The sequence below is a fragment of the Apteryx rowi genome, unplaced genomic scaffold, assembly GCF_003343035.1.
Source record: "Apteryx rowi isolate R43461 unplaced genomic scaffold, aptRow1 scaffold_38, whole genome shotgun sequence".
Classification (NCBI taxonomy): Eukaryota; Metazoa; Chordata; class Aves; order Apterygiformes; family Apterygidae; genus Apteryx; species Apteryx rowi.
This window is the reverse complement of record NW_020450307.1, coordinates 3,060,753-3,076,661: the sequence shown is the minus strand read 5'-3', so window position 1 is coordinate 3,076,661 and position 15,909 is coordinate 3,060,753. Positions and strand designations below refer to the sequence as shown.

Genomic DNA, 15,909 nt, shown 5'->3' with positions numbered 1-15,909 from the left:
GGGGCGGGAGGCAGCCCGCGACCCGGCAGCGCTGCCGTCCGCCTCGGAGGCAGGGGCAGCGAGCAGCAGCCGGGCCACGGAGCCTCGCGCCCTCGCTGCAGGCAGCGGCCCTGCCCGGGACGGGGGCGCCGGAGGGGAGCAGCCCCCAGGCAGCCCGGCAGCAGCGCGGCACGGCCCACCGGAGCACGGCGGCTCTCCGGCGTCGCCGGCCTCCCTGGACGCCTCGGCAGGGAAGAGCTCCGCGAGCGAGCTCACCCCGCGGCCTGGCCCGGAGGCGTCGCCGCGGGCTGCTCCCGGGGCGCCGGGCGGGGAGGGGGCCTGCGCCGAGCCGGGCCCTGCCAGCGCCTCCCTGGAGGTCGTGAGGCCCAAGACGCCGGCGCAGCCGAGGAGGAGCCGCAAGCAACGCGGAGCGAGCGCCGCCGAGGCCGCCCGTGAGGAGCGGGAGCCCGCGGGCGCCGTGGCACAGGGGGGCCTGGCGCCCGCTGAGGCGCCGCTGTCCTCGCCGCTGCCGTCACGGAAGAGCAGAGGGAAGGAGAAGGCAGCGAAGCCGGCTCCCRGGAAGCCGGGGAGCGAGGAGGCAGSGCAGAGCAGAAGGCCGGCGCCCGGCCCTGGAGCGGAGGAGGCAGCTCCCGCCGCGAGCGCCGCCGCGGAGCAGGAGGCGGAGGAGACAGGGCTGCGGCTCCCGGCGAAGGGGAGGGTGACGAAGCGCTCCGAGGCCGGGCCGGCTGCGGACGCGGGCCTACGTGACGCTGCGCCGCCGGTTCCCGCCAGAGGAGCGGCTGCTCCGCAGGGAGACGCGTGCCGGGACGGCGCGGGGAAGGCGCTCGCTCCTGGGAGCGAGGCGGCGTTTGGAGGCGATGGCGCCGCGCGAGCCCCCGCGGGGCCAGCAGCCGAGAGCCCGGGGGCGCCGGGCCCCCCTCGCTCCGCAAGCGGAAACACCCTCGAYGTGACTTGGCCCGAGATGTACGACTACTTCTTCTGTGACTCCCAAGGGGAAGAAGAAGGAACGGGGAACCCAGTGGAGCAGGAGGAAATACCCTTGGAAAGGGAAATATCTTTTCCTGAACTGTATGAACATTTTTTCAACGAGCCTGAAGGAAACAGGAAAAAGGTCAAGGGTAAAGACAGGAAGCGGAAGAAGTTCAGCAGCTTGGACCAAGCTCAGCTGCAAAATGAGGACCCTGGCTCAACCCCAGTCAAAGAGTCCCTGGTTATCTCCATCCCTGAGGTGTATGAACACTTCTTTGCTGACGGGGCTGGGAGCAGGGGGGGCTGGAGAGGGGTTTTCCTGACCACTCCAGCCTCTGAGGTGAAGAAGGCTGTAGGGGCTTTGAAGTCGCTCCTGCAAAGGCCAGTGCACCTCATCAGAGGCCAGGTCCCAGCTCCCCATACTCCCGTGCGGAGAGGATCCGGAGAGAAGCTCCCCCTCGTCCCGCTGGCACCACCGGGAGGAGGCCAGGCACGGCCAGAAGCTCTAGACGTGGCCCTTGCACTGACAGGTAAAGCGCTGTTCGCGCCTGCTGCCGCCCGCCAGCTCCAGCTCGCTGCTGCGCTTAGCGATGCGCCTCTGCCCTTCGTGGCCTCCCCGCTCCCACTGCCTCGTGGGAGGCTTCTCAGCCAGCTCGAACGCTGCTGTAGCCACCCCCCCTCCAGCTGCAGCACCGTTAGGGCCACCCGAGAGATGGGAGCATGTGGTGGGCTCAGCCAGCATAGCTGGTCTGAAACCACACTCCCGTTTCCTTGCCATATAGCCGCCCTGGGCTTTAGCCGAGATCTTTGGAAGTGGGGCTAGAACAACAGCCGTGACGTGCTGTATCRCATTGCTCTACTCTTGCGATGCTCCTGCTGTCCCTGTGCCCGAGCCACTGCTGCCGGCCAGGCCTTGCAGGCCACCTTCCAGCGCTGCAAGAAGCGTGGGCAGGGGGTATGGGTATATGCTGTGCTTAATTTGCTTTGCTTACCAGCATACTGCAGTCCTGGGGCAGCGATGGTCGTGACAGCATGCGTGCAGCAGGCTGAAACGCAGTCTGGCCCAAGCTCCCTCTCCTGGTTGAGCAAGTTGGCCCTAACTGGATATAACTTATTGTGGATGCAACCTATTCTTTTGCCCACTGGCCAAGGAAAACTTGCTGAAGCAGGCAGCTACRTTAAACATGGCTGGTGTTATTGCAAGGTCTGGCAGAGGTGGGAATCTCCCCATGCCCATGCTGTCCAACAGCCTGCAGAACCACATGCCTCTATTTCTGACAAGGGAATGGGAGAGGGGCCAGTAAAATCCTTCCGTACCAAACAACTCATGCCCCTGAGATAAAGCGATGATCCCTGAGCTGCTGTCCTGATAAGGCTGGACTACTAATTTGCCTAATGCTGTTGGGGGAAAAGGTGTACACAGAGTACAACRTGTCCAGGGCTTTCAGCTGAAAGAGGTGAGGGGGACTTTAAAACAGATGCTAATTTAAAAAGCACTCRCCAGAGACCCCAAAGGTTACCTGAACTTTGACTATTACATCTCTTTCCTGGGGCTGGTAAGAGATACAGGAATAAAGGGAAAGCAAGTCTGACCCAGTAGGACAGCCAGCATATTTATCTTAAAGCTTATACGATGCTTACAGCCACGGTGCCTCACAGTTAATATTAAAAACAAACAACAAATGAATCATCCCAGAGGTGACTCAAAATAGAGCTTCCGCTCTGTTTGCACAGAGAAAAACCCTGTTGCAATGGTCATAACTAATTAATAAGCCAGCTTTAATTAAAAGCCCGATCAAATAAACTCAGGAACAAAAATAACTTACTCTTGCAACATGTCTTCAAGTTGGGCTAGACTGGAGCTCTAAAAAGTCGGACTCTGGAAAGAAATGCAGAGCCCTCAGTGCTGTCTCCCACGCTGGTCCTAGCAGGGTGCAGGAGTGAGGTGGGAATGCAGGGCTGTGACGCTTGTCCCAGGGATATGTGTTATAGCGGAGCCGTGGGGATCCCAGGGCACCTCCCAGCACGGGGGCAGGCAGGGACCCTACCCGGAGGAGCCTGCCTGCAGTCACTGTGCAGCGGCAGCCAGCCCAGGTCTCCCGAATCCAGCTGCACTAGCCACTAGACCATCTTCCAGCCACCATGCAGGGGAGCTCTGGGAAGAAACACAGGGAAGGTGCCGGGGCAGTCAGAGGTCCTGGAGGCGGTGCATTCATTAGCTGTCTCTCCCAGGCCTGCAGGTAGCATTCGCAAATATTTGTTTCAGGTTCTTTAACAAAGTTTAATACTGAGATGAATGAAAAAATGTGCGACCTTCCTTAAGAAATATACCTGAGTCCAAAATAGATGCATTTGACTGACCAGTAGTAAAGAAAAGGTCTTTTGAGAGGGAAAATGCGTGACAAAGATGTATTTCTCTTGGCGTATAAGGGACCCTACCCCMAAGGGAGTGGAGCCTGCGATGGCAGAGGAGGGCAACGTAATACCCTAGGCCTCATGCTGTTCTTCCTGCAGGGAGGCCCGAGGCTCCRCTGGCTCTGACCCACAAGGACATGTGCCTCGTCTTCTGTGCCTTTGCCTCCTGGGCAGTGAAGACCTCCGATCTGCAGGCTCCGGATGCATGGAAGACTAGTATGTATGGTGCCCAGGCCGGGGCGGGAGAGGGGCGAGGAGGACTTTACGGAAGACCTGGCTGGGAGAGAGGCAGGGACACTAACACATCCAAGGGTGCCTGCAGAAAACTGCAGGGAGTCATTCTCCTGCTTTTCTAAAGTGTCCTGTTACTTTCTAACACCGTCTCCCTCCTGTAGAATTGCCAGTCCTGATTGATACTCACTGACATTGTCCCTTTCYCTCGCAAAGCATCTGCTGACCCTAACCTGAGCCACAGGACAATTCCTGTATTCCTAGCTCTGGCCCAGCTCCATCTAGCCGCTGACAGGGACCAGTACCAGTGCGTCAGGTCAATAGATGTTTCTTTAAGATCCCTGCTAGCCAGTAGCTGAATCAGGACCTCAAGTATGCTGGTTTATATTCCTTCATCCCATCTAGAACAAACATGTATTTTTATAATGTGCTATAAATGTATAATCTTTTCTCTAAATACAGCTTAGTTGAAGTATTATCCTGGTGCATTGAGTCCTTTAAGTAAACTGAGCTCTGTCAGTTCCTCTCCTCTCAAACCTCTCAAATTAGCATTGCTGGTGGGGAGAGATAAAGCTCAGGCAGCACGAATTAGCTGAACTTTGGCTCAAAGTGGTGCTGGTCATTGCATAAACAGAGCACCGGACAACTACTGCAGCAGCACTTTGCTGTGTGCAGCAGAACCATGCTGAGCCCTCACAGGGCGCAGGAGAGTCCTCACTGCGGGGAGAGACGCTCCAGGCCAGGGCTTTCTGCTGGTCACCCAGGGGAGGAATGTTCCCCGCTAAGGTCACACACCAAGCTGACTCCCTGGTGCTGAGAATAGCTCATTAGCTAAAGCTGTTCGGTGCAATAATCACAAGAAGCTTTTGGCCTTGTCTTCCTTGCCTTCTTAGTATTAGATCGTAGACAGGGCCACAGAGAGGGTGAGAAAAGTGGGATATGGGCCTCGTGCCCTCGTGATTGCATAAGCTAGAGTGCAATAAACACCGTGGTGAGGAGGGGAGGCAAGAACTAGTAGTTCTCTTTTGACATTTTAGGTTCTAACTAATTGAATTTCCTTGTTTGTGTCCCAGGCTCTAGCAAATAAATCAAAATCACAACTAAATTTAAACTGGGGTGTCCAAATGGGTTCACAGTTTTGGTTGGGCACAGATCAGGGCAATTTGGCCTTTCTTATACACCAAGCTACAAACTTTAACTGAAAGTTCAGAGAAATGCTTGATTCTGTGTGTGTTCTCCATGAGTTATATTTTGGATCTCTGCCCTTTCTGGTTCTGTTTTGGGGGCATTTTTTTGCTTTTGGCTGGGATCAGAATATCTGCAGATAACCCACAGAAAGATATCTCTCTTGGCATCTTCCTGGTCCAAACAGAAGCAGAAAATGAGGGGAATCTCCTGAAATAAAGCTCTAGTGAGATTTCCTGCTGTGGCCTTCATATCCACATCTCCACACTAGCCTGTATATCTAACCACCACCCTGCCAGGCAGATGTAGCTGTTTCTGCACCACTGTTTCCTATGGGTGCCCTATGCACCCTCCTCCTATAACGTCCATCCCTTCAGGGACACTGTAGCTGGCCTCTCTCACAATATAAAAGGCTGTTCAGGTGGGATGGGAATCTTGTGTGAACGAGAGCTCTCGCAGCARGACCGGCACCAGACACTTGCAGACTCCAAGGTAAGGCCGCTACCATCAACATCTCAGGGCAGCTGTCCCCCAGGAGATGAGTTTTCCCCCTAAGAGGGTTCCTTTCTGATGATCCCAGATGTAAATGGTCACAAGACATGCCAGATGTATAACCATGTTAGCACAGGCTCCATGCCCTCTTAAGGCATATTGCTCAAGCCCCTCACTTCTCACCACACACATGAAGTCTATGTGGTTCTTTCCTTAAAAACAGCTGTTTCTTGCGAAACGCTGTTCTGATCTGTGTGCCCAAGCTAGAGGAGTAGATGTGGTCTGCCAGGCTGCCGGCAGGTCAGGACTGAATGCACTGGGAACAAGCATTGTGTGGTGTGGACGACGTGCAAGGCAGGAGGGGTCTGAGAGAGGGAAGGGAAAAACCCCCCTAGGTCCCGTGGACCTGACTGATGAGTAGCTTGTGAGTGTCAGGATTTGGAAGAAGCACCCAGACTCACTCTGGAAATGTGTTGGGCTCTTTTCCAGTGTTCCTGGCAACTTTTGGCACGCTTTCTGCCATCCGCTACTTCAGAAAGCAGGTCAGAGAAGGACAACACCAGACCTAGTCACACCGCACGAGCGAGATGCTTCCCGAGGACGGCGAGGAAGGTGGAGAGAGAGGCTCCCAGGCCTTGTTCTTGGACAGTGTGAGAAGCCTGGATCCCAACATCAAGTCTTCTCTGGACCCCTTTCTAAAAGGGACAGGATGTTACAGGAAGCAGGATCCTTCCAGTGACATTAATTTACAATATGGTAGGCAGTTTATACCTGGACAGAACAGGAGCCCATGTGGGCTGGTTCTGCTCTTTCTCTTTGGATTTCTCAAATACTTGTGCTATCTCCTAGGCGCTGCTTGTCCATCCTCCTTGCTGAAAGTCAGCTTGTGACAAAGGAAGATTTAGATAGTGGAAGAGGGGAGAGCAAAAGAAACCAGGGAGAGTGCTTTGTTTCCTGCGAATGAGTTGGGGGTATCTGTGAAGACAGAGAAGAGAAAGCTTTGGGGAAGAGTTGTCTCTGAAGATGGTGCTAGACTAAGCATGTGCACCCTGCTAGCTGGGCTGAGAAAGGGGAAGGCATCCAAAGGGAGATGGAGGGCAGCTTGCTTGGCAGAGTCCAGGCCTCCCATGACTGGTTTGGCTCATTGCAGGAGAACTTACTCACTTGGACTTCGTTCCAAGAAGTCACAGTTCAGTCTAGTGGTTCAGGAGGCTGAGAATAGGTTTCTGTTGCTTGTGGCTGCCTTGGCGCTGCTGAGGCTGAGCCGTGGATGCAGTGCCTCTTCCTGGGGGTGAGGAGCATCGACCGCAATGACGCATCTTGCTCCTGTAGGCAGAACAGGGGCAGGCGTCACACAGCCATCGCCAGGGGAAGGAGCAGTCAGAAAAGGGCTGCGCTGTGCAGAAAGGGGCTGCCCGGCAGCAGGGAGAGGGGCTGAGCTCAGGGAAGTTCTCAGGAAAGAGGACAGGAGCATGTTGGAAAAGAGGAAACGGGAAGCAGACGTGTTTGGCTCTGACACTCGCCAGATGAAGGATCTAGGTATACCACCTGGCCCCTCTGCTGCCTCACATACTAGGGACAAAAAATTGGCTGCGAGGAGAGGTAGGATGAGGAGGTGCTTTGTCTGAGCACGTAACCCCAAGGGGGAAGGTGCTGGCTGGCAGGGAAGGAGGGAGGGAGGGACACCTAGCATGGAGGGTGTGGTGAAAAATGAAAAGGATGTGGTTCAGTTTCCTCCCTGTCTCTAGTGCCTCCCTGGTCACTCAAGGGCATTATGAAGGAGGGCTCTTCTTCACTCCCACGTCTGATAACAGCACAAACGTGAGACCTGATAAGCACTTAGGGACCAGATCCACAAAGGTACTGGGGGAGAGCTACCCAAATACCTGTGTGGATCTGCCTATGAGCTTTATAGGAACAGTCTGCAGCAATAAGGGTTTGTCGTATGAAACGAGAGAGGTTTAGCTCTTTCCTTTTAATGCAGAGTGCAATGCAATTTTAACATGTGTGGGGCTGTATTAAGACCATGTATTATTGCAGATAAGGGAGCACACTGTGTGATTGTACAGTGAGATACATAGTAAATAGTAAGAGAGAGGGGTGTACAGATCTATATGGACTATAGTAGCTGTATATCCAGTATGAGAGGTTTTATGGGGGAGAGAACAGATAAAATATATTGGAAGCTTCTAATAAACATTTATATCTCATTTAATACTTTTGTGTACATTCCTGTGTCTACATAGTTTGTGTGTGAAACTGTTGAATGAGTATGGAGTTTTAAAGAATGAGAAATAAACCCGTTGTGTGTCAGTTCATAGGAAAGTGTAGGAGTTGCTGCCCTGGTTAAGGAGACCTGAAGGACAGAGCATGCTGGGAGACARGCTCCTTCTCCTCTTCCTTGGTTCAGTCCCCAGTGCCTACCTCTCTGAGTCACAGCTTGGCTACCACGTGTCGCTAACAGCCTGATCCAGGGAGCCCTGACGCTCTTCTGTCTCTAACACGCTCAGGACTYGAGCAGAGGAGGTCTCTCTCCAGCCCTCTGTGGCTGCTCCTCCAAGGGGAGCCCATGAACAGAGCGGCGACCACAAGTCAAGGCACGGCAGCAGCTCCCAGGATCAGGCCACCAGTCCTTATTGCCCAAGGGTACCTCTGTGCTTCCCAGTCCCCTTCAGGCCAGCCAGGAACCATCAATGTGAGCTGCAGCCGGGAGCACCTGGCATTGCAGCCGCAGGCCCTGAAAGATTTGCCAAGCAGACCTCAACCCCTTGAATGAGCAAGAGCAGGCACAGCGGAGGCTGAAGTGTTCGCATATGCTCAGTTTTACTGTTTATCCAGCCATAATCCATTAAGCACTCTCTGTGTTCCCAGTGGCAGGTGGGAATAGAGCAGCCTTGGCATGGTGGGTGGGTAATGGGGGAACAGCTGGAGGAATCAGGCAATTTCATTATGCAGGACTTTCCTGGGAGACTGTAAATAACACTGAACTGAGCAAAACAGAAGAAGGTCAGAGGGGGACAGGTTTGCTAAAAGGAAGGGGTCTCTGGCACTGCCAGCTCCTGTCTTACAGGGCGCTGTCTCTTCCTGCTTAGTTCCTCACACAGACCGAAGGCCCCAGTGCAAGAGGCATGGCAAAAGCATCAACAGGCACTGCTGAATTCTTGCTTGGTTCAGTTTTTTCAAATTTTGTGTGTTTTCTAACAAAATCACAAAACTCTGGAGGAAATCATGTTTTCCCTTCACTTTGCAGGTGCAGGAACAGTTAATTTCCCTGCTGGCCATGTAGAGTAACGCCAGGTGTGGTGCTAGCAGTTAATAAATGATTGTGCCAAAGTCCCTGAATTAATACCGGGTAAAACAATTGGGAAAGCTGCTCTGGGCTGTCTTAGTGTCTCAGGGCTTGCAAAGTTGCCTGAAGATCTCACTAGAACTGGGACAGTTTCTGGCCAGAAACCACAAAGTTGAAGACACTTCTCATGACATTAGCCCCTCTAGGGAGGTATGGATGGGGCTGGGCTCCATCATGGAATGGGGGGAGTCTGTGTGTACCCATGTCAGTCTGATCTTTTCTAAGCAATGTCCTTGCTTTAGGGCCTTCTTCTTTCCTGGGGAAATGGTTCTGTTCCCCGCCGCTCCCCGCAAGCCAAAGCTGCAGACGCTTGCTGCAATGCGGGTGCTGCCTGTTCAGCTCACTGCTTTGGCGTCTTGTGATGAATGAGGAAGCTCAGTCGATTGAGGCTGGACTGGAGAACTTTACAATGAATGCATAGCTGGGCCTTTCACTAAAGCACTGCTGGGAAGAGGCTTGTGTGTCCTCTCCTCCCTCTATGGCTTGAAGGCTATGTGCATGGTTTTTGCAGGAAGCCGGCTTGTTCTGCTGCTTGCAGATGGTTATATGAGGCTGCAGTCAATTTTTCTGAATGGCACAGGGCAGCCTTCACACTGATGTGAGGCTGAAGGAAAGCTGCTGGGCAGACGACTAGTTTATGAGTGTTTCAGGAGTAGATAGTAACACCATGTATGATCCAGAAGGGAACCAGACCTAGATTTGCAAGAAGTGGGAATGGTAGATAATGCTCTGCACTCTGAATCCCAGTGACCCAGCTGCAGGTGAGCCATGCACAGCTAAAACCCTGTGCTTCCAGGGGTGGCAAAAGCAGACACCTGGCTGTCCCTGATCTGCAGGAGCTCATTCTTCACCAGCTAAGCTACGAAAGGTACAACAGCACCGAGCGCCTCCCTTCCCACTCCAAGGCTCTTGGGGTATATCTCACTCTGTCAATATCTCCATCCTAGGGTTCAAAAACTCATGCTGACTTTCTTCCCAGGAGTGCCCAGTACTCATGTTATGCTGCAGGAAACATGAGGTGCCTGTACCCTCCACCAGTGAGTGCACTTCGCCTATCTGTGATAACTGGTACCTGATCCTTTAGAGCTTGGGCATGTAGAAGTAAATCCATTCCCCTGCAAAAAGTTACAGAAGATGCCAGATTATCCATCAGGTTGTAGGTGCATTTCACTTTCCTTTTGTTCTCTACAGAAAGAAGGGGGTGAAATAAGTATTTCAGATGAAGGATCTTTTCAATCCACTGCAGATGGAAAGGGAAATATTGACAGACCTTGCTGGTATCAGGAGATCAGCTCTGCGAGTGCCTACCGTGCTCGTTCAAGCAGCAGTGTCTCTACTGTCCTTCAAGGAAACCAGCCTGGACTTGCCTGCAATTTTAATGCTTGGCTTATTCTCTGACCTTTTAAGCTCTCGCTTCTCTTTCCACGGCGAGGTCATCTTGCCTGTATCTCGCTCTGGAGGAGCCAGAACTGACCATCTTTTGCAATAGCAGCAGCCACCACAATAGAAACGACCTTTTCAGTGCATCCTCACCACACTGAGTCTGTTTTCACTTCGCCAAAGAGAGCGTCAGTGCTGGAGGTGGGAGCTGTGCCATCCTTCCCACTTCCTTCGCCYTGCACGTAGCTGCCGCATCTGACACCTTGTCTTGCCAAGCAAATGAAAAAGTCAGGCAGGTGCACCCTCGAGAACTGCCCCCATATTTCATCTGGCCATGATATACTGTGTACCACCCGGCTGGAAGAGGTCCCGGTCTCCCCTCCTGCCTGTTCTGCAGCAGTCGTCTTTGCCAGAGCAGCTCCTTAGCTCCTATTTTTGCTTCATCTCTCTGTAACAAAATCAGAGCAAAGCTTCCTGTAGACATTTCTGCTAGGTCTCTTCTGAGTGATTAGTGTCTTCTCCTGGGACTTCAGAGTGATCTCCGAGGGCTCATGGTGCCTGTGCCAGATCTGGGAGTGACAGCACAGGGAGGGAGCAGTGGCCTCCCTTCTGTCTAACATCTACAGAAATACCAGGCGCTTTGGCTTTGAAAGCCTGGCATATTTGGTGGATTCCCTCACCCACAGGGCATGAGGGAGTTGCTCAGCCCAGCCTAGAGCCAGCCATCCGCATCTTCATCTCAGCGAGGGACCAAGGGCCTGTGCAAGGGAGGCAGCGGGGTTTTCTCTCTGGGAACAGGCGGCAGGTTTGCCCAGCAAACCCTTCCCCGCGACCTCAGCCATGGTTGCAGGAGTCATTCACAAGCAACTGGCAGGAAGAGACTTGTTCACACGAAATGCTCACCAAGGAATTCCCAAATCTCAAGTGTCTTTTCTTTGTAAATAAAATAAAAAATCAGCAAGTCCATGAGCAGAGAGGGTGGGAACTGTCAGAGCGGGCAGCTGTGCTGCAGCTACTGCACGTCTTCAGTTACAGGAGCTTTTTCTTGAAACCCCTGAAGTCAAGGGAAAAGGTCACAAGCTCCACTTTCTGTTTTAAAAAAGCCTGTCTGCTGCTTATTCTTTGAGCAAAAAGTTTGAAACTGTGACTTAGAAATCAGAGAGCAAAGAGAAATGCAGCACCCATGGGTGTTTCAATAACTGTTCCGGTTTTCCAGCTGTGATTTTTTTTTTKGGGGGGGGGTGATTCATGCCTTCCAGCACTTGTGGGGAGTGGGGTGAAGAGATGGTTTGTCAGAGAGTAAGTTGTTGGCAGCTTATAGCAACTCCTGCCTTTCACCTGCCTCTGCGAATAAGGAYGCAGCTACCCTGTGTCCAAGCGGAGCAGTGGGATACGTGCGGGTTTGCCGGGAAMTCCAGAGCGCTGGGCCTGCAGTTTGTGGGCAACCTAGTTCAGACTGTACGTCTGCTGCAGCCCAGGTTGTGAAGGACAGATACAGTTTTCAGGAGACAAGAGGTATTTTGTGTGTTTACAGGTACTACAGTTTCTACTTGAATACTATCTGCACTGAGATAACTAGTGTTAATTTAAATAAACTCTCTATTTTTAAATCCTAAATCTGCTGAGAGATGTGTTGGARCAAAAGCACGAGAACATGGGTTTTCATGGTTGCAAGGCCAGGGTACATGAACAGAGCTCACAAACGCAGCCCTGTTGCCACCTGCTAGGAGCTGCCTGGGTCAGCACCTGGATAGAAAACTATCAGGGGTATCAAAGGCCAGCGCAACCGATGACTCAACAGGGAAGCCAGGCTGTGCCAAGGAGTTTGGGTGGGTCTTACCCAATCTGACGCTTATGGGGACTGGTCTGGAAACATTTAAGGACTTGCACACACACACAGATTGCACCGCTTTAATTCTATCAGCCTAGGAAAGCTGTACAATGCTCCAAGTAGGGACAGAGAGAGGGAGAGCAGCATAAAAAGTGCTTCTTAAGAGGACCTAGTCCCAGATGCAGAAGGGAATAAGTAAAACTCCTTTACTTGCTTGAATGGCAGGGGCCGTATAACCATTTCAGTGGCAGTTTTTCATCACAGCCTTAATTGCCACAGGGTAACAGTGAAGAAACGACAGGGAGCAGGCCTTAGTGATCATCTGAACGACAGGGCTGAGGGGTGCGATACTCAGGTCCTGTCCGCACCCCACAGCACCATTCTGTTAGTCCGAGCCCCAGATGGTGCCCATTTGATAAGGGCATGCTTGCTTTCCATCCCTAAACACTGTGTTCTGTGCTGGGGCGGCAGCTGGAAGCAGCTACGCTCTGCCCCAGAAGTACTGAGGAGACAAGGCAATAACTCTTAAGTACAGATGCATGAACACAGAGATGGAGTTCAGAACCGAAATAGGAGCCAAACAGACCGTGGCAGCTGCACGCAAAGGCGTGCTGGAAGCGTGAGAAATGGGCAGGACTTGTGTTGAAAGGGCAGCATTTGAAAGAGTGACAAATTTAGCCCAGACGTAGCTGGGGAGGAAAGTTGCTGCTCTGGSGGGAGGGCTAAAATTGCTTTAGAAGCTGAACATGTGTCTAAAGCCTTTTAAAATCAGGATCTTGCACTTTGCCAGCAGTAGCCCTGTGCATGCATGTGTAACCATCACCAATCAACGCGATTGCACATCGCAGCTTGAGAGCGCTGCTCACCAGGGAATAAGTACACTGGGCTTCTGCTGCCAATACATCTACCTCTCGTCTAGTTATTTGGTTTACTGAGCACCTCTGGCTGCAGCATGGAAACACCTGCCATCTTTCCAAGTATTGTTGCCTTCCAGAGCCCACTGTTTTGGGCAAGTCTTTTGCACAGAGCAGTGTGCTTGTGAGGACAAGCTCTCTGCCTGCCCTGCTGTTCCCAGCACAGAGGGATTACTGAACATTAAGCTAATTCTTGGCCTTCTCTGCTCACCACCATACTCTGCAGAGGCAGCAGGGACACCTGGTTTTCTGCCCAAAGCAGATGCAGGGACATAAGTGGTCTACAGGCATCTGGAAGCACTCCTCAGTCCACTCAGCGGGGTGCACAGGATGATATTTCCATTCCAGGAAGGCCTCTGCCATGGCCAGCTTCCCTTCCCGACCGCCTGTGTTAGAAAGTGGCTGCAGTGAAGTGAGACCAGACTGACAGAACAGGCAAAGGTGGAGCAAAACCCTGCACAACCTGCCACCCTGCGGAGGGCTCGGTACCAAACGCAGCCCTAGCACTTCTGCTGACTAGTGCGTCCCACTCGCTTTGTGCATTTTCCCCTGTGGCTGGAAAGCAGGCGGTACAGCCCTTTCCAGCACAGATGTCCCAGTTTCACAGCACGGCATCGGGATTCCTAGCTGCACAAGTGCCTTGAGCAATCTGGATTCTCCAACTGATTCTTACAGAACTCCTTTCCAAGACCCCCAGAACACAGGGGGAAAGCAAAGTCTGATCAGCTTTTGCATTAAACCTCTAGCCAGGTCTCATTGCCTGACAAATGCATGGTAGACTTTGCCCTAGGATTAGGTGTTTGCAAATGCCTGACCTGAACTGGAGACAGTCAGCATTCTGGAAAATCTCCGTGGACCCAGTGACCCAAAGTCCTCTAGGAAAGAAGGGCTATTGCGTTCATTAGGTGCTGCACAAAGGACAGCAGCAATGGACAAAAATTCTTCTCCATTATACCAGATGATGACAAAGTGAGAAGAAGAGTGTTCCAGAAGGTGTATTGTAATTGTACAGTCTCACAGAAATCCACCAGGAAACTTTTACAGTAATAGGGTTTTTTTTCTTTTGATACACTGCAGATATTGCCGTTAAACACAATTAAACAGGTCATGGTAGCAGTCTTCAAAAAGTACCGTGTTCACAGAAGCACATGTGCACGGCTGCCTCCCAGAATACTATGTGCCTTTGATGTCCCCTAGTGCAATTCTGTTGTGAATAAATACATCCTTAGGGGGTTAAATTATTAGATACAAACCTTTCTGAAATGAAAGTAAACCTGAAACAAAACAAAAACAGCTAGAAGACCTAAACTAACACCCACACAGATGTGCAGACAGCTGCTCATTCTACAGTACTGAATGTCATCCACAGCTACAAAATTAAATAGATCTTTAACTCAGCCACATTTACACATTAAATAGGTATAATCCACTCAAACCTTGCATGTAAACTTTGCTTGATACCTTCTGGAAAAAAAAAAGATATATATATATACACACACACACACACAATATAATATGTATATATTCAAGTACAGTGACCTCCTGGATTACTTTGTTTGCACCACTGAAAGAACAAAAATAGAGATTTAGTTAATATGCTTGTTTTGCAGCCTATTTAGGGAACGAAGGTTAAGAATTTGAAGCCTCAGGTAAAAACATCTGGATTTGCTGCTGACCTTATATGTGCTGAAGGATCTGGCCTAAGAGGCTGGAAAATGATAACACTGAGACTCTGTCCCCTGTTTGTATCCCGTTCTTGCTGCTGCTCTGCGAGGGGAAAGAGAAAGACTGCAGCCCATGCTGGCAATGCTCCAGCCACTGGAGTGTTATGGTCGTACTGGAGTTTGGCTTGCAGTGAATTTCTTTCCTTCCCTCCTTGCCTAGATATTCATAGGCAGTATTTTGTGCGAGTCCAATAGCATGGAGAGGGCTGGGAGGAAAGGACACAGTCCTGTAAGAGGAATCTGGGGCATCCTTTCCAGGAAATTCTTTGGTAAACACAAGACACTTGGCATATTTTATGGCAGCACATTTCTTGCTGCCATCTGTTAAGGTATCAGGCTGTTAATATTGCAGGTCACCATCACAGTGCTGGTTTGGAGCCAGCACTAGCAAGAAGCAATTTTTTGCATAAAGTGGAAAGAACATCCTGTTGTGCCCAAATCTGGACTTCTTTCGCCATCCCTGTCAGATAACTCTCTTCTTGCAGGAAGGCAATCCTATGAGCATAGCTGTTGCCACCAATCGTATATACCATGATGGTGTATATCTGATATGTCTTCACAAATTTCAGAGCTCGGTGGGGGAAGGTTTGGCCTAACAGTCGCTCTCAGGGATCAATGGCTCCTTGAAATCACCAGCCTGAAGGCTCTGGTGAAAAGGAAAATGGTCAGACTAACCCAGCCAACAAGAAGCCCTTTTCTTTGGTCTTAGAATCGCTGCCCTGTCTGGAGACCCCATCCCTTTTATCTGGGACCGGTAAATCGTCCTTCCCCTTATTACGCCAGGTCATGCTGTTCCTTAGCCTGGGTTCCCCTAGCAGAGTGCTCCCACAGAGTGCGCTCCTCAGTGCTGCAGAAACATTGCTTCTGGGGCTCTGCAGAGGCTGTCACATTTGCGCTTTGCGCCCATCTTCAGATTTAGTGGAGAAGTTCAAACTTTGCAGCTGAGAGGATGTGGGAGCCAGCCTCTCACAGAGCAAGGCCCTTCCCTTTGCTTTGTACGCCTCGGAGCTCCTCACTGTTGTGGGAAGGCCAGCAAGAAGAGCCCAGGGGCATTTCTGTGTCTGGCTGTAGAGGTCTGCCCTCAGGCCTGGTAGAACTGCTGGCTCGGTGCTGGTGAGGCATGCAGCGCGCCTGACTCCTTCACCTCAGCATCCCACAGGTTGTCATAGCTACAGTCACTCTGGAAGCTCTGGAGTTCGGCATAGTCATGGTAGGCTGCAGAGTCACGGTGCAGGCAGTTGAGATCTGGCAGGTCGTAAGCGCCAGTGCTCCCCTCTGGAAAAAACAGACCAAAGCACTCAGAGAGCATGGGCAAGAGAAGGCTCAGTCAACTGTCCTGCTCTAGCTAGCTAGTGAGGCTCCTGGACAGCACTCTGTCCCCTCATCTCTCCTCTGCAACTCCCAGAGAGAGGCAGGGAT

The 15,909-nt window shown here is 51.8% G+C and overlaps 2 protein-coding genes across 2 annotated transcripts in view; one reads left to right on the top strand and one right to left on the bottom strand.

Moving 5' to 3' along the window:
* PERM1 (PPARGC1 and ESRR induced regulator, muscle 1) overlaps positions 1-5,912 on the top strand; it is a 6,474-nt gene extending 562 nt beyond the window's left edge. Inside the window, exons 2-4 of the mRNA XM_026074058.1 lie at positions 5-1,499; positions 3,484-3,600; positions 5,782-5,912. Of these exons, the coding sequence (XP_025929843.1) occupies positions 5-1,499; positions 3,484-3,600; positions 5,782-5,861 (1,692 nt within the window). The 3' untranslated portion in view covers positions 5,862-5,912. The remainder of the gene's footprint in view (positions 1-4; positions 1,500-3,483; positions 3,601-5,781) is intronic.
* A 7,834-nt stretch (positions 5,913-13,746) lies between these two features.
* The window catches only part of PLEKHN1 (pleckstrin homology domain containing N1), a 33,590-nt gene continuing 31,427 nt past the window's right edge, over positions 13,747-15,909 (bottom strand). The window contains exon 17 of the mRNA XM_026073999.1: positions 13,747-15,765. Coding sequence (XP_025929784.1) covers positions 15,572-15,765 — 194 coding nt within the window. The 3' untranslated portion in view covers positions 13,747-15,571. The remainder of the gene's footprint in view (positions 15,766-15,909) is intronic.